The sequence below is a fragment of the Gobio gobio genome, assembly GCF_949357685.1.
Source record: "Gobio gobio genome assembly, chromosome: 20".
Classification (NCBI taxonomy): Eukaryota; Metazoa; Chordata; class Actinopteri; order Cypriniformes; family Gobionidae; genus Gobio; species Gobio gobio.
In genome coordinates this window covers 6,758,270-6,783,009 of record NC_137113.1, presented here as the reverse complement: position 1 = coordinate 6,783,009, position 24,740 = coordinate 6,758,270, and the positions used below count along the sequence as shown (strand labels likewise).

At 39.6% G+C, this 24,740-nt stretch overlaps 1 protein-coding gene across 2 annotated transcripts in view; it reads left to right on the top strand.

Moving 5' to 3' along the window:
• adam12a (ADAM metallopeptidase domain 12a) overlaps positions 1-24,740 on the top strand; it is a 173,656-nt gene that overhangs the window by 38,584 nt on the left and 110,332 nt on the right. For both annotated transcript variants that reach the window (XM_079846048.1, XM_079846049.1), the window contains exons 2-3: positions 2,921-3,033; positions 11,755-11,828. In XM_079846048.1, the coding sequence (XP_079702174.1) occupies positions 2,921-3,033; positions 11,755-11,828 (187 nt within the window). The remainder of the gene's footprint in view (positions 1-2,920; positions 3,034-11,754; positions 11,829-24,740) is intronic.

Below are 24,740 nucleotides of genomic sequence, written 5' to 3'. Positions count from 1 at the left end.
TGTGGTCCTGGTCAAGACAATCTCCTGAACTCCAAACTGAATGTCAGAATGGGAAAGAAAGGTGATTTAAGCAATTTTGAGCGTGGCATGGTTGTTGGTGCCAGACGGGCCGGTCTGAGTATTTCACAATCTGCTCAGTTACTGGGATTTTCACGCACAACCATTTCTAGGGTTTACAAAGAATGGTGTGAAAAGGGAAAAACATCCAGTATGCGGCAGTCCTGTGGGCGAAAATGCCTTGTTGATGCTAGAGGTCAGAGGAGAATGGGCCGACTGATTCAAGCTGATAGAAGAGCAACTTTGACTGAAATAACCACTCGTTACAACCGAGGTATGCAGCAAAGCATTTGTGAAGCCACAACACGCACAATCTTGAGGCGGATGGGCTACAACAGCAGAAGACCCCACCGGGTACCACTCATCTCCACTACAAATAGGAAAAAGAGGCTAAAATTTGCACAAGCTCACCAAAATTGGACAGTTGAAGACTGGAAAAATGTTGCCTGGTCTGATGAGTCTCGATTTCTGTTGAGACATTCAGATGGTAGAGTCAGAATTTGGCGTAAACAGAATGAGAACATGGATCCATCATGCCTTGTTACCACTGTGCAGGCTGGTGGTGGTGGTGTAATGGTGTGGGGGATGTTTTCTTGGCACACTTTAGGCCCCTTAGTGCCAATTGGGCATCGTTTAAATGTCACGGCCTACCTGAGCATTGTTTCTGACCATGTCCATCCCTTTATGACCACCATGTACCCATCCTCTGATGGCTACTTCCAGCAGGATAATGCACCATGTCACAAAGCTCGAATCATTTCAAATTGGTTTCTTGATGACAATGAGATGGTTTCTACATGACAATGAGTTCACTGTACTAAAATGGCCCCCACAGTCACCAGATCTCAACCCAATAGAGCATCTTTGGGATGTGGTGGAACGGGAGCTTCGTGCCCTGGATGTGCATCCCACAAATCTCCATCAACTGCAAGCTTCGTGCCCTGGATGTGCATCCCACAAATCTCCATCAACTGCAAGATGCTATCCTATCAATATGGGCCAACATTTCTAAAGAATGCTTTCAGCACCTTGTTGAATCAATGCCACATAGAATTAAGGCAGTTCTGAAGGCAAAAGGGGGTAAAACACCATATTAGTATGGTGTTCCTAATAATCCTTTAGGTGAGTGTATACACCGATCAGGCATAACATAATGACCTAATATTGTATTGGTCACCCTTTTGCTGCCAAAACAGCCCTGACACGTCGAGGCATGGACTCCACTAGACCCCTGAAGGTGTGCTGTGGTATCTGGCACCAAGATTTTAGCAGGATATCCTTTAAGTCCTGTAAGTTGCGAGGTGGTGCCTCCGTGGATCGGACTTGTTTGTTCAGCACATCCCACAGATGATCGATTGGACCTGGGAAATTTGGAGGCCAAGTCAACACCTCAAACTTGTTGTGCTCCTCAAACCATTCTGTGGCGGCGCATTATCTGCTGAAAGAGCCACAGCCACCAGGGAATACCGTTTCCATGAAAGAGTGTACATGGTCTGCAACAATGCTTAGGTAGGTGGTACGTGTCAAAGTAACATCCACATGGATGGCAGGACCCAAGGTTTCCCAGCAGAACATTGCCCAGAGCATCACTGCCTCCGCCGGCTTGCCTTCTTCCCATTGTGCATCCTGGTGCCATGTGTTCCCCAGTTAAGCGACGCACACGCACCCGGCCAACTATGTGGTGTAAAAGAAAACGTGATTCATTAGTTGCCCACATGCCCACTGTTGCCCGCTTTCAGGCTATTTGACTACAGTAGCTCGTCTGTTTGATCGGACCACACGGGCCAGCCTTCGCTCCCCACGTGCATCAATGAGCCTTGTCCGCCCATGACCCTGTCGCCGGTTCATCACTGTTCCTTCCTTGGAGCACTATTGATAGACACTGACCACTGCAGACCGGGAACACCCCACAAGAGCTGCAGTTTTGGAGATGCTCTGACCCAGTCGTCTAGCCATCACAATTTGGCCCTTGTCAAACTCGCTCAAATCCTTACGCTTGCCCATTTTTCCTGCTTCTAACACATCAGCTTTGAGGACAAAATGTTCACTTGCTGCCTAATATATCCCACCCACTAACAGGTGCCGTGATGAAGAGATAATCAGCGTTATTCACTTCACCTCATAATGGTCATAATGTTATGCCTGCAGGCTGATATATATATATATAGGACATTATGACTCAAAAATAAAAAGTAAAACTAGCCTACCATATGGATTGCTGAATGTGCTTGACATTGAAAACAAAAACAAAAGAATAAATGTTTATACTTGATTTTACTTTTTGATATTGATATATGCTGAATGGAAAAGAATAAAAAAATAAATAAATACAATGCAGTTTTGCAGCAACAAAAAAAAACAGAAAAAAAGACTGTCTAGTAACAGATTTGTTGTAAGCAGCGACATTGTGTGAAATTAAACCAGTCGTCACAGACCTCTGTTGTGTGAGATAAAGGAGAGATCAGTGCATTTTCATTTCAGTGAGAAATATGATGCAGTTTGTGTATATATTTAACAGTTTTATTGTAATATTACATTTCAATTATTTTAAACTATATTTACAGCCTTATTTTCATCTCTTGTGGCTGCACTGTATAGTGTGTCATGTCACTTTTATGTATCATGGACGGGGCCATAAGAACAATCTTCATTAGGTCATTATAGAGGTCTGATCTGAATCGAATCAGCCCTGAAATGGCTGCAGTTTCCAGGGAGATTGTTGTCAGGGCAAACTTGATGTTTGAAAGCATAGATTAACAATGTTTGTGAATCAGTGATGTCGTCAGTCAATGAAAAGTCTAGACCGAAGATTTGTTGTTCACTTTAAGGTGATGTCGTCATGTACTTGTTTTTCTTCTTTCAGCTGCCTATCCGAGTCAACACAATACACTAAACACGCTGGAGCATTATGACGTCGTTGAACCACACCTGCTCATTGGAGGACAGCAGGGACCGGTTAGTCTCATCAAGTCAATGGTAAGTCACTGGTAAAATCAAGTCCCCAATTTCTTTCTAGTTCAATATGTGCTTTTTTTTACATGTTCAACTTTCTTTTGTGTGTAATGTTGCTGTTTGAGCATGAAAAAGGTCTGCAAAGTCACTCCAGAGGAAGTTATTCTCTATATCAGTGACCACGTTTACATGTGCACCAATAATGCGATTATTTCTAATAATTAGTGTAAGGTCTTTCATGACAAGAGTGGAAATCTTCACTCCTGTTTACATGCAATTTTCATTATTCTGATTATTCGCTAATAAGTATGGTTAGCCTATACCACACTCAGATAGGCATACAGTATGCATGTTAAGGGCCATTGTTTTAATCTGTAACGGTAATAATGTGATTTAAGGTGTTTACATGCCTGTTTATTGCGATTTAAATCAGCGTATGCCACCTAGTTTAATGCGGCTATGGTTACTACGATTATGAGCTTAATCACAGTAGTTTGATCAAAGTATTGCATTTACATGAGGTAAAGTTTAATCGCAATATTGCCACTATTCCTCATTTAAATAATTCATACGCAGACTAAAGGGACGGGGCCTGTTTGAGTTAGTTTATAGTGTGTTGAAACCGAGCGGCAACCTCCCGCAGTTTCTCTTGAAGCTAATACGGAAGTGACTTAAACTGCAATTCATCGACTGGCTGCTAGGGACAGGCTCCAGAAGGAGCAGAATCTCATTGAGCCCCATGTTAAAATGCCCAACTTTACAGCAAATTAAAACATGTATACAGCCTGGTACAGATTGTGGTTTTGGTCTATATTTTGGGCTAATTTTGCCCTTCATGACAACTGTGAGAGGGGTGAATTTTTTTATAACTCATTAGTTTACATTAGCATTAAAGTTCTGCATAATTAAGGGCGTGGCCACTTCGAGTGACAGGTGAATGGCCATTTATCTGCTGTCTGTTAGTCATCGCGTCACTTCAGCTCCGCCCACGTCCCGCCTTTTTGCCCATTTTCTATTATCCGGGAGTGACGCGCTGACAAAATGGCACCGGCCAGCTCGACCCTACTTTACGCTTCAAAACTGCTCTTCAGAATCCTATGGGTGACATCAAGGACACTACGTCCGTATTTTTTTTTTACAGTCTATGGTTGAAACTGGCGCTTATGGTAAGGGGTGGGACATTTCCAAGACATCCTCAAAGTGTCTGACCAATCACAGCACACTGGTCCAGCCGACCAATCAGAGCACACTGCACTTTTCAGAAGGAGGGGCTTCATAGAGACAGCAACTAAACAGAGCGTTACTGACAGACTGGGAAGAGAGGAGCTGCAACATCGTCAAATATGTAAAAAATGATGTGTTAAATGAACATTCAAGCATGGAAAGTAGAGCCCTCTAAATGGGTAGTGCTCTCTAAATGGGTTGTATATGCCTTTATCCACATAGCATTGTCAATAAAAGATCTTGACTAAAAATTGATGTACCTCATCACAACATCACAACATTTATCCACATCAAGAGGCTCATCTGATTTTGGTCAAGATCTTGTATTGCCAATGCAAGAGTCCAGCACTCTGTAAAGTCTCCTCCAGCACATCCCAAAGACTTTCCATGAATTTAAGGTCTGGAAATGATTCTTCATACTTCCTCCCAACCATTCTTTCACAGTTTGAGCTGATGAATCTTGACATGGTCATCCTGGACTATGGTCATGATGTGTCTTCCTGCATGGTTGTTTAAACATTTAATGAGGGTTAGAAGAACTGTTGCCAAACATATTACATGCTAGAAACATAATAATCACTGCAAGCATTTGCCTATTTAAATCCAAACAGCAACTTTTTTTTGGCTGGGCAGTGTATGTTGACTTTGAAGTTAGACTTTAAAGATAAACGTGTTCAGTACAGATTATGATTACATGCCTGTTCTTCTTTGAACAAGGAGTGAGTTTGAACAGTTTGATATGTTTTGGGCGAACAGACCTGCCTGTGAGGGAACATGAGTCCTGGAGGGGAATTGTTGCTTTTGTCCTTAATGAAAAACATTTCTCAACCAATTTATGGAATGGAGACACGCAGGACTGTTTTGAAGCCCATTTGTTTGTTAATTTATTTACTTGGAGTGTGTTGTTTTCTTACTGGAGTGTGTAAAAAAGATTTACAGACAAATTTTTACATGTGTACTGCCGTGAGCAACAATCATAAAGAGTAAATCGGACCACACAAGGTTCTCTCTCTCTCTCTCTCTCTCTCTCTCTCTCTCTCTCTCTCTCTGTGTGTGTGTACATGTTTAACCTACTTTGTGAGGACCAGCCATTGGTTCCCACGATGGAAATGGAGTAATAGACACACTAAATTATGCTTATTTGAACATGTAAAAATGCAGAGTTTTCTGTGATGGGTAGGTTTAGGGTTAGGGGACAGAAAATACATTTTGTACAATATAAAAGTCATTAAACCTATGGGAAGTGCCAACAAAGATCCCCAAATCCAATGTGTGTGTGGAATCAGCATTAGAACACAGGGAAAAGGTAGTGTTACTAGTGAAGGTTTGTTGTAGCTGTCTAAATGAATGCCTGTGGAATTTATAACATTGCTTGAAAAAAGTATTTCAAGCAATTAAATAGGTCTGTTATTCAGTTCTGCACATTCACTTCCAGCATTACTGTTTTTACTCGGATTCATTCATTCTTTTTAGACCATGCAACATTTCAAATGGCTAAGTTCGCTTTTCTTTAAAGAAATGGTTCTACTAAAAATATAAATTATCCTTATGACAGTTATGACTTTATCACCCTCATGTTGTTACAAACCCACATGACTTTATTTCTCCTGTGAAACACAAAAGAAAAAAAAATCTTTACACATTTTTCCATATAATCACAGTTCACAGTAACCACTTCTGTCAAAGGTCAAAAAAGGACAAAAAAGTGTCATAACTAACCATAGAACCACATTTATCTCCAGTGCTATACTCTAAGGAACAGGCGGTAATTTTCATCACCAAAAATCTAGTCCTGAAATTTGAAATGTGTCTTCCTGCATGGTTGTTGAAAAATTTTAAACCCTCAATGCGGGTTAAAAGAACTGTTGCCAAACATATTACATGCTAGAAACACAAGAATCACTGCAAATACGATCCAACCATAGACTCTCAAGCATTTTGCCTATTTAAATCCAAACAGAGACTTTTTTTTGGCTGGGCAGTGTATGTTGACTTTGAAGTTAGACTTTAAAGATTAACATATTCAGTACAGATTATGATTACATGCCTGTTCTTCTTTGAACAAGGAGTGAGTTTGAACAGTTTGATATGTTTTGGGCGAACAGACCTGCCTGTGAGGGAACATGAGTCCTGGAGGGGAATTGTGGCTTTTGTCCTTAATGAAAAACATTTCTCAACCAATTTATGGAATGGAGATCATCAAGATTTGTGTGGTTTATTTTTTTTCTTTGAACTGGTATTATTATAATTTTTTAAACAGAATGATGATGATTGAGAGATGACCTGATTCATCATATACTCATATTTTGATTTTTTTCTATAAAATGGATAATCGAATAAGCCTAAGTTGCTTCAGTCCAGTAAGTGTTCATCTTGAAATATTACCAATATTTAAAAGTTATTCTTATATTTACTTTTTTTTATTAAAGGCACAGTATGTAAGTTTCGCCACTAGAGGTCGCTTATTCAAAATAAGGCGTAGCTTGATGACGCCGTGAATGAGCATGGAATCATGGGAGTTGTAGTCTTGACTTTTCACCTCCACATCCGATGGAAAGGTATCCGGCGGACTCGGGCAGAAATCATGAATGAGCGAATGTATTAAAGTTTTATTAACGTTACGGTGGTATGAAGTAGGATGCGCCGAGAGCCATGGGAGTGAATGCTAATGAGAGAGACCTGCGCGAAACACCGGTCGCTGAGATTATATTATGCTTATCAATAAAAACAGGATGACTAAATGACTGGGTAACACTTTACTTGAAGGGGTGTGCATAAGACTGACATGACACCTTCATAATCATGACATGACACATGTCATGAATATGAAGGCGGTTGTGTCACTCGATCAATTATGTCATTTTTAATGCAAAGATGACTTTATTTGAGATGTCTTTGTTATGACAACTTGACATAAACTAAAACATCCTAACCTGTCAGTGTCTTTGTCATGACAACTTGACATTACCAAGACAACATAACCTGTCATAAACATGACATAGCAGATTAATTATCAAACTTAAGAAATGACTTAGCTTTATGGGTTAACATTACATTAAACTGTCGTGTGGTTGGTTTTGACGTTGGCTGTCATGAGGCCATTATAATGTCATGATTTTTTTTATGAACACTTTTTTTCAGTGGTACAAATTGAATTTGTCATTAAAATGTCATTAAGTGTCAATACTCCATCAAATTATTTTATAACAGTGCCTTGAATATTTTTCTTGACCTAAACTACAGTGGTACAAGTTGAATTTGTCATTAAAATGTCATCAAGTGTTAATACTCTGTCAAATTATTTTATAACGGTGTCATGAATATTTTTCTTGACCTAAACTATGGCGTCATAGAGTCATTGAAAACTCACCTCAAAATGATAGAGTGGCACCACTGGTTAGGTGTACGCCATTATGATGCTGTCTTAGCTAGACTTATCCATGATGTTAAAAAAGCATTTCAAGAAAATATAAATGTGTGAGATGCTGTAATTAACTGTTTTTGCATTGATATGGACCAAATGCTGCATGGCTTAACCAGTATGTAATAACCAGGTTATGTTGTCTTGGTAATGTCAAGTTGTCATGACAAAGACATCTCAAATAATGTCATCTTTGCATTAAAAATGACATAATTATAAAACACTTAATAATAGTTGTCATAAACATGCATACAAACTCCTTCATATTCATGACATGACGTGTGCATCTTATGCACACCCCTTCAAGTAAAGTGTTACCAATGAGGGTAGCTAAATGACATGCAATTCATTTTAACATTTATTGTGTGATGGAGAAAGCTCTCTCTGATTATGCTATGTTAGCCTCTTGATAAAATAATGTCTGAGGTGGTAAAAACGTTACTCGCGGTGAATCAAGAAAACAAGGGATTTAAACATTAAGACTTACCGTGTTGCACTGTATAACAATGGTTAATTTTACTCCTGTCTATTAAAATACATACTATATTAAAACATCTTTAGCATTTCCATGGTTTATGCGGAAATCGAGGGTAACGTGGGTATGACTTAATTTACAGGCGATGCAATGACACGGTCCGTAAGACTGGTTAAAATAGTTGATTTCTCTGGATTTAAACATTGTTGGAAACATTTGGGATAGTGTAAGTACACTGGTCAACAAAATATATAACATTATTCTAGAGATTTTCTGATATTATGTTTACAACATCTAAAATCTTACATATTATGCCTTTAAGAAGGAAGTACACTCTCAGAAAAAAAGGTACAGTGGAGGTACAATTTTGTTCCTTGGGGAACAAAATGTATAACTATACCTTTAAAAGGTACACAATTGGTCCTTGGGGTACAATTAAACAATTGGCAGGGAAGTTCGGTCCTAGTGAGTCGCTGTCCTGCAGAGTTTGGCTCCAACCCTGAAAGACATCAATAGAAGCTCTTATTGAGAATTAACAGAGGTTTAGATGTTGGTTTTATTGAAAATATTTGGTCACCATTATGGTGATTAGTGTTTCATTTAGTTGGCCAGTTTGACTCTTGGCTTTTTATGTGAGTTTGTGGTTTTTATAACAGTGTTAACAAAACACATAATCTGTTCAAATCAAAAGAAGCCATAAACAAAAATTGAAGAAAAATGTTTGACTAAACTCATCACTGACTAAATATATTAATAAATAATATTCACCAACAATACTTCCTTGCCACAGATCAGGCATTCTGAATTTGGAAGTGTTTTTATTTTAAAAAATGTTGGGAGAAAGAAAGTTTAGACGCACACAGATATCAAGAATCAGCAAATTAATCTCAACAATGCTGACATACTTAATGCTGCAATGCATGCTGGGAGCCATGAGTTTGATACTGTGGTGGTTTAGTAGGGTTGGAGCTAAACTCTGCAGGACATCAGCTCTCTAGGACTGAACTTGCCTACCCCTGACTTAGAGGTACAAAAAATTACCCTTAAATGGTACAATTTCGTATTCTTTTTTTTTTTTTTTTGAGAGTGTATGATACGGTAGGCTTCAATGGGTTAAAATTGATGAAAAAAAGCAGCATAAGGTTTTGGAACAACATGAGGGTGAATAAAGTATGACAGTGCTGGTGAATTTAGGTGAATTTTTCCATTTAACTTGTTTTTTTATTGCAAAATGCACAAGTTCTTCTTTTACAGCCCTTGTAGATTTACATGATTTTTTTCATTTTATTTATGGTATTTTGCCTTTAGGAAAGTCAAGGGAGGCAGTAACTATGGGAAAAGGTAGAGGGAAATGTATCGGGACATGACACAGTCTGGACCCACATTACGACAACCAAGCTAATGCGCTACCCTCTGCGCCAAGGCTTCAGCTTTACACGTGTTTTTCAGATCATCGTTCTTCTTCATGACCCAGTTGGCATTGGCTCACCGACTGACATAATGACATTCTCCTGTAAAGTTTCCTGGAGCAGCGCAAGAACATCCCTGAATACTCCCAACACCACACATCAAGCCCGGGAATGAGGCTCTTCAGCTGGAATGCGGTGTTTTGTTTTTGTGGGACATTTTTCATATATACTGACACTTTAAACTTTTGTTTCGTCTCTTTTCGCTCCAGTCCTCAAATGGCTGTTTAGATCCTCCAGGTGGTCTTCGATAAAATTGAGATGGGAGTTAATGTTATTGTTGGAGACTAGTGATCATTCAATAATGCAAGTCTCACTTGTTCCCTAGTAGATTTATTAATTAGTGACTTGTCGAGTGACTCTTTCTGTAGGCCACCAGTAGGGGGAGAATGAATACTTACTGTGTACAAGCTAGTGCCAGTCACGACTGACTTTTGTTGAGTTTTTTTGTACTTCTTGCTTTGAGGTTTTGGGCTCTTGCAGTGATTTAACTTTGAAACCTCTCCGAGGAACCCTTGCAATGGTGTTAAATTTACTCCATTTGTTTGCTTAACTACAGATTTATGGAGGTCAAAGTTGTTAGCGGTGGTTTTGTAACCAAGGTACATCCATAAGAGCGTCAACCCCCAAATGTCTTCTCATCAGAGATTTATGCATGCAAGAACATGCACTCCTATGAACCCATAAACTTATTCCATGCGGTTTAATCATTTTTCAACCGAGACAGTGAATGTTACGTCCATGTGTTCAATAAAGCAAGGCCATAAGGTGACGTATTTTACAGCGATTTTACCATGGGAAAGAGTCTGGAATCCCGTACTTTCCTTGGGTTTCTCTGTTTTTGGATGAAGGTCAGCCCATATTCTAGGTCAAATTTGTGCTACTTAGCAAACGTTCTCTCCCAATCTGATTTACCTTGTGTGAATTTGTCACGGTTGTAGCCGCGCATTAACATACATATGCAATGACGCATGGAGCTCTTCATGTTGGACAGATGATTCATGCTTATTTCTGCTGTATTTTGTCAACGCCTGGCTGGTTTAAATCCATTTCCCTCAGAGCCTCGGAGTAAATCTGCCGAACTTTCAGACTTACAGAGCGTGAAGAGAATTAATGTCAGAGAGAATTGAAACATAAAACTAATCCTGACAGCTATAGAGCTACGACACAATGGCGGATTCATTTTATCCTGCACAAAAGCCCACTCAAAGCTGGAAATATGCTTTCTCTCGCTGTCTATTGGTCCAAGGCCTTGCGTTGTCTATTACGCAGCAGTTGGACTTCATCTTCCACTAATGTAACTGCTAACAAAACATGAAACTGCTATTGCAACCCATTTTACTCTCTAAATATTTAATGAGAGTAAAAATGAAGGGCCATCGGGAATGTGTGTTTTTGTACTAACCACTTTTAAAATGTTCATTGACTTCGGGTAATATAACTGTGTGAATAAACCAGCGCTTTTACTCACACTATTTACTTATTAAGTCATGCAACTGAATATCTACATAAACTCTACCAAAAAAGTAACATTTCAAGGTATTATCAGTAAATCCAAACCAAGAAAATGCTGAAAAGCAAGTCATCAGAGTGTTTGACAGATTGAAGTGTGCTGAGATGGGTTCATCGGCACAACATGGTATTTATAGAGCGTCCAGAAGTGCCACAGGTGTGAGTAATTATGCAATCAACCAATCAGCTGCCATCTCTTCAAGTGGCAATCAACCAGCCATGACAACCAGCGTTATATGGGTAGATGCAGAGGAAATGCTAATGCAGAAACAGGTGTCTAATGAGATGCTTTGGTCTAATTCTTCAAATCTGAACTGAAAAATGTGAATCTTTTTATGTCTTTGGCCATTCAATTACATGACAACTGTATTTATGGGGACTGAAAATGCAAACTTTTGAAAACTCGCCTCAACTACAAAAATAACATTTTAATATGCACTTGAGGTTTTGACTGTACTAAATGTATTTAAAAGTCATTTTAAACCCACTTTCCTTCATGCTGATATACAGACTGCCCTCTGCTACAATGAGTTTTATTTTTTCACCATCCGTTAATGTGAGGATGTCTGGAGGTGATTACAAAAATGTGATTTCTTTGAATTTCTCTGTCTCTGACTGCTATCTGTGTGTCTTTGTCTGATTTTTAGGGTCATCCGGGATCACTGAAGGTGCTGATTGAAGTGGACGGTGAGCAACTGCTACTTGCTTTACAGAAAAATGAGTAAGTCCTTCATCATTCTCTCCCTTTACCAAATACAAGGTACCGTGGTACAATGATGGTTACAGAAGGTTACCGTGGCACTTTGCTATATATTACGGCAGCATGAGTTTTCAATCTTATAGACCCCTACATATAATCAAAGAACTCACATTATATAATTTCAAAGGCAGCCACATATTTGTATGTATACAGACTGTGGGGAAAAATAATATTGTAAAATATTATTTAAAAAAAAATCTATTACATTACTGTTTTTTCACTACTCCATAGTACTGCACAATTTTTCTGTATTTATTTCTGTTTTATTATTTATTTTATTTAAACTTTTTATTCATTCATTTTTTACATTGTTTTCCTCTAATGTTTTCAAGCACTTCTTCCAGACACCTTAAATAAATGGTATTATTTCTTTTTTACACCCACTTTCATCCTAATCTAAAACCATTTCTGAGATATACATGTATCTGTATCTGGTGTTTCCTTTAGTCTGACAGAAGATGTCTGAATCTTTTTGCAACTAAATTTTACGACCGCTCGTTTGAAGTCGCAACATAAAAGGGGATCAGACGACAACGTCTAATAAGTGAAAATTGTTTATTAAATTGAAATAATAACTCAATAATGGATAATGAAAGATGAACAGAAGTCTATGGATAATAAAGAAATAAATAAACTTACTACAAATAATGTATGCTTCATGACATAAGAAATACAAACAAAAGCAAATGAGAAATAAATCAGTAAAATCTTACATACTGAATAGGAGACATCTCTGGGAATGACTATCCCACAGAGAATGCCTGCCTCAAATGATACACACCACTCTTATATACAGTTTTTTTTATTTTATTTTATTTATTTTTTTTATGGACAAAAAACAGCAAAATACAAAACTCTCGTAGTGGAAAGAGAGTATACACATACAAAATGTAGTCAAGATACAAAATTTAATAACTAAACAGAAAACAACAACAGAAAAAAATAAAAAAGGGGCTATTTATAAACACAAGTCATTGTCAAAAAGGCAATTTTTTCCCCCTTCTTTTCCATTTATTTTTCTTTTTTTTGACTTTATACACACAATTCTGACTTTATATCACACAATTCAAATCTGACCATCACAATTCTGACTTTATACACACAATTCTGACTTTATACATGCAATTCTGACTTAATACACGCAATTCTGACTTTATATTCACAATTCTGACTTTATACACACAATTCTGACTTTATACACACAGTTCAAATCTGACTATCACACAATTCTGACTTTATACACACAATTCTGGCTTTATATCACACAATTCAAATCTGACTATCACACAATTTAAATCTGACTATCACACAATTCTGACTTTATACACACAATTCTGACTTTATATCTCACAATTCAATTCTGACTTTATACACACAAGTCTGACTTTATACACACAATTTTTTTTCTCCCCTTCAACAGACAGACCAAAATAGTGCAGTAATAAACAATCTAGTAATAAACAATCTAGTAATTCCATAAGTCCATAAGTGAAATAAAAATGTGTAAATGTATAGGTGTGTGGGTGTGGGTGTGAGTGTGTGTGTGTGTGTGCATAAGCAAATTAACCATTAATTATTTATTACCATCTTCATTCACTCTTATATACACTAATATACACTAATCATCAATTAACAGAAGAACCAGTCAGAAACTTCCTCCATCCTGCCCAATAGAAAGACAGGAAGACTCAGGGTCGTCACAATAACAATTTATTTTTATTGCCATTTTTATAACTATATTTCTTACAAAATTACAGTTGTATTGTAGTAATTGTGGTGTTTTTACCATAGTTTTGACTATTAAAAAGGTTAAAAACATGGATGGGTATTGCAGTAATATATTTTTTTGCGGATAAATTAAATATAGAAACTTTTTGCAATTAAAATAAGACTATGGGCCAGATTTACTATCGGCTTGCACCAGCGCAAGGTCAGGTTTTACTAAAGACACACAGTGATAAATTAGTGCTGAAAAGGCGTTGATGGTTATTTTTGTGGCTGATCTTATTGCATATGCATTTGTAGGAGTTTCCCTTTCAGATGCAAAATGTATGGGAGGAGAATATTTAAATAAATCACGCAAGGTGATTTACTAAGGTTTGCGCTCGTTGCTGGTTATTATGGAAATGATCCGGCTGAATTTGTCTTCTTTAATTTGAGCGTCAGCAGTCGATCATGCGCAGAGCTTTTCACTCCCATTGGCGCTTTTTTGGAATTGTGCTCTCACGTTAATTTGCCCTGTTTAATAAAACGTTTTTGCCCTTTGACCAACGTTTGTGGACTCTCACAATAAAATACTATTGAAGCTATAAGTTCAGTGTATATTTTGGTTAAGTATTTGAGTATAAAGCATTGTAGTATATCTCCGTCTGCTTTTATCACAAGATCTGCTTTTAAAGGTTTGATTGACACTGTAAGTCTGTATCTCTGAAGTGAAAGAGCAGCGTGGAGCGGTCAGTCAGGTCAGTGTAATGACGCCTGTGTCAAACGAACCCTCGCTGGCTCTGTTTTTGAATGCAAATGAACATTCGCTCTGACAGATTGATGCTGAGAGCGACAAATCGCCACAACAGAGTCTAATTACTGAATCTACCACAGAGGGAACCGCAAACGTGGACGCCCGTGTTGTGCAGCATATCATGCAGAAAGCCAGACAGGGCTGTGTTTCTGAAGGGTAGATGAGCGGGAACTGAGGTCACCGCGTGAGCTGTAGCTCACCTCTGATTTTATTCAGTTTGACATTGATGTTCACGGTGAGAGTGATTGAGAACACGTCTCTGGTAACATGGAGTGTGTGTGAATATGAAACAGAGCGTGAAGAGGGGAAAAAGAAACATGTGCCAGATTTAAATTCGCTGGGGTGAATTATACAGTGTCAGTGACCTTGAAGTTATAGACTTCTTCGAGACTGCGTTCACTGTGCTGCTAAATGTGGCCCAGATCTGGTTTTCCTTATCAGACTGTACACTAAAATTGCTTTTTCAGTTCTGAAAAAGTCGAATTTTGTGTCATTTGATGTAATCAGATCTATTTGTTCAGACATTGTCATCACTATCTGTTATATCTAATTCTGTTGCCATATTAATGATGATTTTACAAGCTAACAGCATGGAAGATGCAATAGGTTGTATGGCACGCATTTAAATGTTTTATGTTATATACAGTATTATTTAAAGGTAATATTTTGAAATATTTGGTTTTCTATTTGAATATCATAAAATGTAATTTATTCCTGTGATCAAAGCTGTATTTTCAGCATCATTACTCCAGTCTTAAGTGTCACATGATCCTTCAAAAATCATTCTAATATCATGATTTGCTGCTCAAGAAATATTTCTGATTATTATCAATATTGACAATCATATTTTTGTGGAAACGGTGATAATTTTTTTAGGATGCTTTGATAAATAGAACGTTTAAAAAAATAGCATTTATTTGAAATATGCTTTTGTGTGTGTGTGTGTGTGTGTGTGTGTGTGTGTGGTTCAGGACAGGTAAACCCTACTTCATGATGGCAATATCCAAACTCCTTGTCCTTGTGGGGACATGTTTTGGTCCCCAATGAGGAAAACGGCTTGTAAATCAGACTGTTTTTTTTTTTAAATGTAAAAATGCAGAAAGTTTTCTGTGTTAGGGGTTAGAATATAGTTTGTGCAGTATAAAAATCATTATGTCTATGGAATGTCCCCATAAAACATGGAAACCCAATGTTTGTGTGTGTGTGTCTGCAGAAAACCAGAATTGCAATTGAGCCTGTTTTCCCCAAAACTTCGACTTCAGTGTTATTGTGACTTTTGGCCGAGGTTGGAAGTGGTCAGACCGTGTTGTGTGGAAATGAAATCCAGCATGTGTAATTCTGTATAAGGAAGAGAAAGCGAGAGATCTCGTGTGAGTCTCCTGCTCCAGTGGAGCTGATGAATTCCAGTTGTTGAAACTGGATGAAGCAGAGCGGAGTAGAAAAAACATTTGTCAAATGAAATTATCGAAATTGAAAGCTCATATTTGTTTTTCATCCTCTGATTCCAGCACAAGAAGTTGCGAGAGGTGGTCAAGCACGTTCATTTACAGGGTCACAGCGTTTAGTTCTTTCATAAGCAGCAGAAATTAAGCACATACTATTTTCCTAAGTGTATTGTCTTTTAGTCTATAAATGCATGATAGCAATATAACAGTTGACACACTGAAGCAGGTCAATGTTAGCCTGATGTCGTCATACTCAATTTTAGTCAGAATATGAGTCTGATTCTGCTCCGTTGGGCTGTGATTATGGGGCGTGTTTCAACCGAACCAGGAAAGACCTCAATTGGATAGACCTACAACCAATCAGAGCAACATTAGTTTTCAACAGAACTCAACTGCACGCACGCTGGAACAAGTAGAATAAGAAGATGAGTGTAAACGATCTTTGCTGGTGTTGTAAAAAAGAATTGGGTCAAAACCGGGCAAATACATTAAAGATAATTAGCAAATATGACTATGTCCAGGTGGAAACTGTCAAAACGGCAATCCCTCAGAAAAACGCATGCATCATTTTCAGTGTCAACAGTAAGAATAAGCCAATTCAAGTGCAAAAAGTGCCCAATATAAGAGATCAGAACAAGCAATGTAAATAACACAGGAGTACTTACCAACACGATCATTTCTGAGAGAAATAGTTAAGGTGAATGCATGTAAGAACAAGTTCTCCATTTAGGATTAGAACTAATTCAACCCAAGCGCTCTTTGGTGACGTGAATGCTTATGTTACTGTTGATCATCTGTCCATCATCGTATAAAGCCCGCCCTGACCATTTGATTGGTCCGAACTGCTCCTGTTCGGGAATAGTTGCTCCACAACGGATCAATTCCAGACCGAATTTCCCGAACTCAAATGTTGTGGGCGGGGCTAAATTCGGCTGGCATCCAGGCTAGGTCAATGTATGTATTCTGTAGGAAACACTAGCGTGACGTGAGTCCTGTGTTGAGTTCTAGAGACTCAATAGAATATGAGGCCCCACTTTATATTAGGTGGCCTTAACTACTATGTACTTACATCAAAAAAATAAGTACAATATACTTATTGTGTTCATATTGTATTGCAAAACACTTTTGCTGATATTGAGGTGGGATACGGGTAAAGTTAGGGACAGGTGTGGTGGTGTGGGTAAGTCTAAGGGTAAAGTTAGGGACAGGTGTGGTGGTATGGGTAAGTTTAAGGGTAAAGTTAGGGACAGGTGTGGTGGTATGGGTAAGTTTAAGGGTAAAGTTAGGGACAGGTGTGGTGGTATGGGTAAGTTTAAAGGTTAAGTTAGGGACAGGTGTGGTGGCATGGGTAAGTCTAAGGGTAAAGTTAGGGACAGGTGTGGTGATGTGGGTAAGTTTAAGGGTAAAGTTAGGGACAGGTGGGGTGGTGTGGGTAAGTTTAAGGGTAAAGTTAGGGACAGGTGTGGTGATGTGGGTAAGTTTAAAGGTAAAGTTAGGGACAGGTGTGGTGATGTGGGTAAGTTTAAGGGTAAAGTTAGGGACAGGTGGGGTGGTGTGGGTAAGTTTAAGGGTAAAGTTAGGGACAGGTGTGGTGGCGTGGGTATGTTTAAGGGTAAAGTTAGGGACAGGTGTGGTGGTATGGGTAAGTCTAATGGTAAAGTTAGGGACAGGTGTGGTGGTATGGGTAAGTTTAAGTGTAAAGTTAGGGACAGGTGTGGTGGTGTGGGTAAGTCTAAGGGTAAAGTTAGGGACAGGTGTGGTGGTGTGGGTAAGTCTAAGGGTAAAGTTAGGGACAGGTGTGGTGGTATGGGTAAGTTTAAGGGTAAAGTTAGGGACAGGTGTGGTGATGTGGGTAAGTTTACGGGTAAAGTTAGGGACAGGTGTGGTGATGTGGGTAAGTTTAAGGGTAAAGTTAGGGACAGGTGGGGTGGTATGTGTAAGTTTAAGGGTAAAGTCAGGGACAGGTGTGGTGGTATGGGTAAGTCTAAGGGTAAAGTTAGGGACAGGTGTGGTGATGTGGGTAAGTTTAAGGGTAAAGTTAGGGACAGGTGTGGTGATGTGGGTAAGTTTAAGGGTAAAGTTAGGGACAGGTGGGGTGGTATGTGTAAGTTTAAGGGTAAAGTTAGGGACAGGTGTGGTGGTATGGGTAAGTCTAAGGGTAAAGTTAGGGACAGGTGTGGTGATGTGGGTAAGTCTAAGGGTAAAGTTAGGGACAGGTGTGGTGGTGTGGGTAAGTTTAAGGGTAAAGTTAGGGACAGGTGTGGTGGCGTGGTTAAGTTTAAGGGTAAAGTTAGGGACAGGTGTGGTGGTATGGGTAAGTTTAAAGGTAAAGTTAGGGCCAGGTGTAGTGGTGTGGGTAAGTTTAAGGGTAAAGTTAGGGACAGGTGTGGTGGTGTGGGTAAGTCTAAGGGTAAAGTTAGGGACAGGTGTGGTGATGTGGGTAAGTCTAAGGGTAAAGTTAGGGACAGGTGTGGTGATGTGGGTAAGTCTAAGGGTAAAGTTAGGGACAGGTGTGGTGGTATGGGAAAGTCTAAGGGTAAAGTTAGGGACAGGTGTGGTGGTATGGGTAAGTTTAAGGGTAAAGTTAGGGACAGGTGTGGTGGTGAGGGTAAGTTTAAAGGTAATGTTAGGGCCAGGTGTGGTGATGTGGGTAAGTTTAAGGGTAAAGTTAGGGACAGGTGTGGTGGTGTGGGTAAGTTTAAGGGTAAAGTTAGGGACAGGTGTGGTGGTGTGGGTAAGTCTAAGGGTAAAGTTAGGGACAGGTGTGGTGATGTGGGTAAGTCTAAGGGTAAAGTTAGGGACAGGTGTGGTGGTATGGGAAAGTCTAAGGGTAAAGTTAGGGACAGGTGTGGTGGTATGGGTAAGTTTAAGGGTAAAGTTAGGGACAGGTGTGGTGGTGAGGGTAAGTTTAAGGGTAAAGTTAGGGACAGGTGTGGTGGTATAGGTAAGTTTAAAGGTAAAGTTAGGGACAGGTGTGGTGGTATGAGTAAGTTTAAGGGTAAAGTTAGGGACAGGTGTGGTGGTATGGGTAAGTTTAAAGGTAAAGTTAGGGACAGGTGTAGTGGTTTGGGTAAGTTTAAGGGTAAAGTTAGGGACAGGTGTGGTGGTATGGGTCAGTTTAAGGGTAAAGTTAGGGACAGGTGTGGTGGTGAGGGTAAGTTTAAGGGTAAAGTTAGGGACAGGTGTGGTGGTATGGGTAAGTCTAAGGGTAAAGTTAGGGACAGGTGTGGTGGTATGGGTCAGTTTAAGGGTAAAGTTAGGGACAGGTGTGGTGGTGAGGGTAAGTTTAAGGGTAAAGTTAGGGACAGGTGTGGTGGTATAGGTAAGTTTAAAGGTAAAGTTAGGGACAGGTGTGGTGGTATGAGTAAGTTTAAGGGTAAAGTTAGGGACAGGTGTGGTGGTATGGGTAAGTTTAAAGGTAAAGTTAGGGACAGGTGTAGTGGTTTGGGTAAGTTTAAGGGTAAAGTTAGGGACAGGTGTAGTGGTGTGGGTAAGTTTAAGGGTAGAGTTAGGGACAGGTGTGGTGGTATGGGTAAGTTTAAGGGTAAAGTTAGGGACAGGTGTGGTGGTATGGGTAAGTTTAAAGGTAAAGTTAGGGACAGGTGTGGTGGTATGGGTAAGTTTAAGGGTAAAGTTAGGGACAGGTGTGGTGGTGTGGGTAAGTCTAAGGGTAAAGTTAGGGACAGGTGTGGTGATGTGGGTAAGTCTAAGGGTAAAGTTAGGGACAGGTGTGGTGGTATGGGTCAGTTTAAGGGTAAAGTTAGGGACAGGTGTGGTGGTGAGGGTAAGTTTAAGGGTAAAGTTAGGGACAGGTGTGGTGGTATAGGTAAGTTTAAAGGTAAAGTTAGGGACAGGTGTGGTGGTATGAGTAAGTTTAAGGGTAAAGTTAGGGACAGGTGTGGTGGTATGGGTAAGTTTAAAGGTAAAGTTAGGGACTGGTGTAGTGGTTTGGGTAAGTTTAAGGGTAAAGTTAGGGACAGGTGTGGTGGTATGGGTCAGTTTAAGGGTAAAGTTAGGGACAGGTGTGGTGGTGAGGGTAAGTTTAAGGGTAAAGTTAGGGACAGGTGTGGTGGTATGGGTAAGTCTAAGGGTAAAGTTAGGGACAGGTGTGGTGGTATGGGTCAGTTTAAGGGTAAAGTTAGGGACAGGTGTGGTGGTGAGGGTAAGTTTAAGGGTAAAGTTAGGGACAGGTGTGGTGGTATAGGTAAGTTTAAAGGTAAAGTTAGGGACAGGTGTGGTGGTATGAGTAAGTTTAAGGGTAAAGTTAGGGACAGGTGTGGTGGTATGGGTAAGTTTAAAGGTAAAGTTAGGGACAGGTGTAGTGGTTTGGGTAAGTTTAAGGGTAAAGTTAGGGACAGGTGTAGTGGTGTGGGTAAGTTTAAGGGTAGAGTTAGGGACAGGTGTGGTGGTATGGGTAAGTTTAAGGGTAAAGTTAGGGACAGGTGTGGTGGTATGGGTAAGTTTAAAGGTAAAGTTAGGGACAGGTGTGGTGGTATGGGTAAGTTTAAGGGTAAAGTTAGGGACAGGTGTGGTGGTGTGGGTAAGTCTAAGGGTAAAGTTAGGGACAGGTGTGGTGATGTGGGTAAGTCTAAGGGTAAAGTTAGGGACAGGTGTGGTGGTATGGGTCAGTTTAAGGGTAAAGTTAGGGACAGGTGTGGTGGTGAGGGTAAGTTTAAGGGTAAAGTTAGGGACAGGTGTGGTGGTATAGGTAAGTTTAAAGGTAAAGTTAGGGACAGGTGTGGTGGTATGAGTAAGTTTAAGGGTAAAGTTAGGGACAGGTGTGGTGGTATGGGTAAGTTTAAAGGTAAAGTTAGGGACAGGTGTAGTGGTTTGGGTAAGTTTAAGGGTAAAGTTAGGGACAGGTGTAGTGGTGTGGGTAAGTTTAAGGGTAGAGTTAGGGACAGGTGTGGTGGTATGGGTAAGTTTAAGGGTAAAGTTAGGGACAGGTGTGGTGGTATGGGTAAGTTTAAAGGTAAAGTTAGGGACAGGTGTGGTGGTATGGGTAAGTTTAAGGGTAAAGTTAGGTACAGGTGTGGTGGTATGGGTAAGTTTAAAGGTAAAGTTAGGGACAGGTGTGGGTAAGTTTAAGGGTGAAGTTAGGGGAAGTTGTGGTGATTGTGGGTAAGTTTAAGGGTAAAGTTAGCCCCTCAATTTTAGTTCATCTATTCTAGACAAGAACATGAATTCAATTTATCCTTCATTTTATTCAAAGCCCCTAATTAAATTGTAAAAGTAGATCTAATTTCTATGAATAACATGAACAGGAAATGGAGTTAAAATTGGATCTTATCCTCTGTAAAGAACAGAACAAAGGATATTATTCATCTGCCTAGTCAAATGCAAACGTATAATTTGTGTTCTCAGTGGGACAGCATCACTCCTGTAGTTTCTGAGGTTATAGGGCATATTGAATTGTAGGGTGCTTATGGTGTTATGGTGTTGCACTAACTTTGATGTTGGTTATTAGGGCTGAAATGTCGCACATTAATATACCAAACATTCTAATGCAATAAATAACCAAGGGCTGATTCTAACAATTATTTTTAATATATCTTTACATTAAACAATGACATTGAAATGTGTTGACGTGTCACACCGTGTCCCAACCAGACACAATGTGATGAAATTCTGGCAACAAGCAATTTGTCGGTCCACACCAGATCCGACACCACTACGAGACGCAATCGAAAATCACAGCCAATCAGAAGAGCGTGTGGGTGAAGTCTATCCTATTAAATGAATAAATATTACATTTTAACATTATTAAAAATACTGTTCTGAGTGACTGAAACAGTCTTTGTCTTAGAATACACTTGTTTAAATGTTGTTGTTTCCTTTCATTTGTTTTCAAGATCTGAGGTGAATAATTGTCACTTTCAGTGTGGCTATAAAGAACACAAATGATATTCAAACTCATATTAGATGCTCTTAACATTAAACAAAGCACATAAACACTACCTGAGATTATCATTGTCATATGTTGGGTGTCTCAATCAGCTCCCGAGCTCATGAATCACGGATAACGGGCACTGGACCCTGGTTCACTACACATTGGGACAGTGATTACACATTTTCTGGCGATGTACAACGTCATAGAACGTCACCGCTGGTATTAATGAACAAACTGGCAGGACCTATATCTTTTTTAGATTATTTTTATGCTTATAAACATTGTTCTGTTACATATCCTTACAACATTTCAGATTATCATTTACTATCAACTATTTGTCAGATTTACTAACAGCTTGCACCAGCACAAACCCTCTTTTGATGTTAAACTACTGTCAGGATTTACTAAAGACACGCAGTGAAAAATGAGCGCTGAAAAGGCGTTGATGGTTATTTTTGCAGCTGACTTTATGCTTTTGTAGGAGTTTCCCTTTCAGAAGGTTTGCTCTTGTCAATTTACTGGTCTTTGTGCCACTATTTACCACCCAAAAAAATCATATCATAAACCAGATGCTAATCTGCGCTGCTCTTGGTAGATTGCGTTGGTCATTATGGAAATTATCCGGCTGTGTCTGTGTTTAATTTGCATGTCGTTAGTAGTTCACGCGCAGAACTTTCCACTCCTATTGGCGCTTTTTTTTGGAATTGCGCTCTCACGCTAACTTGCCCTGTTTAGTAAATCGGGCCCTATGTGTTCACTACCTGTCTAGCAATGTGTGTTTATGCTGACATATAATAAAGAAGCGGTTTGTCTTTTAAAATCTTCTGATTACTGAACTAGGGAGCTGATTGAGATGCACCATTTGGATGTGGTTGTTCCAGCTGGGAAGTTGTAGAAATGGAATCCTTTTCTAAGGGCGCGTTGAACTGCGTTCACACTTGTCATGTTTGGTTCGATTGCTCGGTTAGTGCGGTTCATTTGAACATATGTAAACTCTGCCATCCGAACCCTGGTGCGCACCAAACAAGCGGACCGAGGCCGCTAAAAAGATGCGTCTCTGTCCGCTTCCAAACAAACTCTGGTGCGGTTCGATTGATATATGAATGCAACACGGACTAAAGACATGTAAATTAACCAAAAACAGGACGTGCTGTCACAAGATGCAACGCTACAAGTCAGCTGATTTGATGACGCGGAAAGATCGGTGTATCCAAAATGAGTAGAGTACAAACGTGGATCAACAAGTGCCTCATCAATATATGCAGATCTTCGTTTCTGCATACAACGGAGGAAATCTTGCAGCTGTTTTGAATGTTTTGAACATTTTATGAGCTCTTCGTGAGTTCTCAGCTGGTAAAAATAAAACCATATGTACACGCATAAAATGATGGCGTTTAATCCAGCACACAGCATTGTTTTGAATGTTCGGTAAGCAAGCTCCGTCGCGAAATGTACGTCATAAAAGCCAACCAATCAGGTTGTGACCGTGTCCCTATGCCTTTGGTTCGGTAACTTTAGGTTCGCTGTTAAAAATGCCAGTGTGAACGCTAAGCGGACCTTGACTATATATCTTGTTTTTGTTTTTTGGTCTGGACCAAACGAACCAAACGAACCGACCTTCTAGTGTGAACGCACCCTAAAATAGAATAGTCACTGCTGGTTAGGACAAACTCTGATTGACATGAAAAAGATGCCTTTTATCGCGCGTTACAGCATCACGTCTGGTGAGGACATGTGTCACACTGTTTATGTCAGGGTTGTAGCAGTATGGCAGTCTCCCTGTATATGAAAAATGGCTGAAAATGGTTTATCATGCTGTGTGCATTTGTTTGTATACACATAAAAGCAACAGACACAAGGTGCGTCCCAATTCGCATACATATGCACTATTCTATAACGTTTTTTAAGTATAAATAATGTAAGTAGTGTGTTCACACTGAAAAAGTGCACTTTAAATACCCGAATGATTCACTAAATTAACGGAAAAAAACTAAAGCCCCGTTTCCACCGAAATGACCTGGAACAATTTGTCTCAGGAACTCTTTTCTTTCCCCTCAGACCTGCTGTTGTCTGCATTTCCATCGCGTTTCCATCGCGGCCAAGTACCGTGAAGATTAGTGACATAGGACTGCGCGCAACTTTACAGTTCCCAATTGGATTTCGTCCTCCACAAATAAACTTAATAAAGCCTGAACCTCGTCGTCTGTTTTAAATTTAAATTTAAACTTTAAATTTAACTCCATTGTTTATTCGAATAGTAAACAACTCTTACTGCACGCACCGCTACAGACTTTTAGGTTGAAATAAAATGCTGCGTGAGCTCAACCAATTAGCATGTTCAGCGCCCAAGTCCCACCCCCGAAAGTTCCTGAACATTGAAAAAGTACTACCTCGCGAGTAGGGCTGTTTTGAGGGGGAAATCTTTACCTGGAACTTTATTTAGACCCCGGTTCCTGCGGTCGAATCACAAGTTCCTGGGGAAAGTTCCAGCGGTGGAAAGTGTGTAATTTTGGACACTTCATGCACTCAACTGTCGCAGCTTTAATTGCGTAGTGGAGGGGGAGGCACTACCAGATTCCGATGTTGAATGACAAAATAACCATGTAAAGTTCATACACTACATGGTTGAGTACATAGTGCATTAGTACATAGTGTACAAGTGCATAGTGTATAGTGCGTCATTTGGGACACAACTATAGAATATCAGCTGCATGTGTGCATTACAAGTATAGCAGTTGGATTTAATATATACACTGTTGCCAAAAGTTTTGGGAGGTCTGCCTTTACATGCACATGAACTTTAATGACATCCCATTCTTAATCTGCAGGGTTTAATGTGGAGTTGGCCCACCCTTTGCAGCTCTAACGGCTTCAACTCTTCTGGGAAGGCTTTCCACAAGGTTTAGGAGTGTGTTTATGGCAATGTTCGACCATTCTTCTAGAAGTGCATTTGTGAGGTCAGGCACTGATGTTGGATGGGAAGGCCTGTCTCACAGTCTCCGCTCTAATTCATCCCAAAG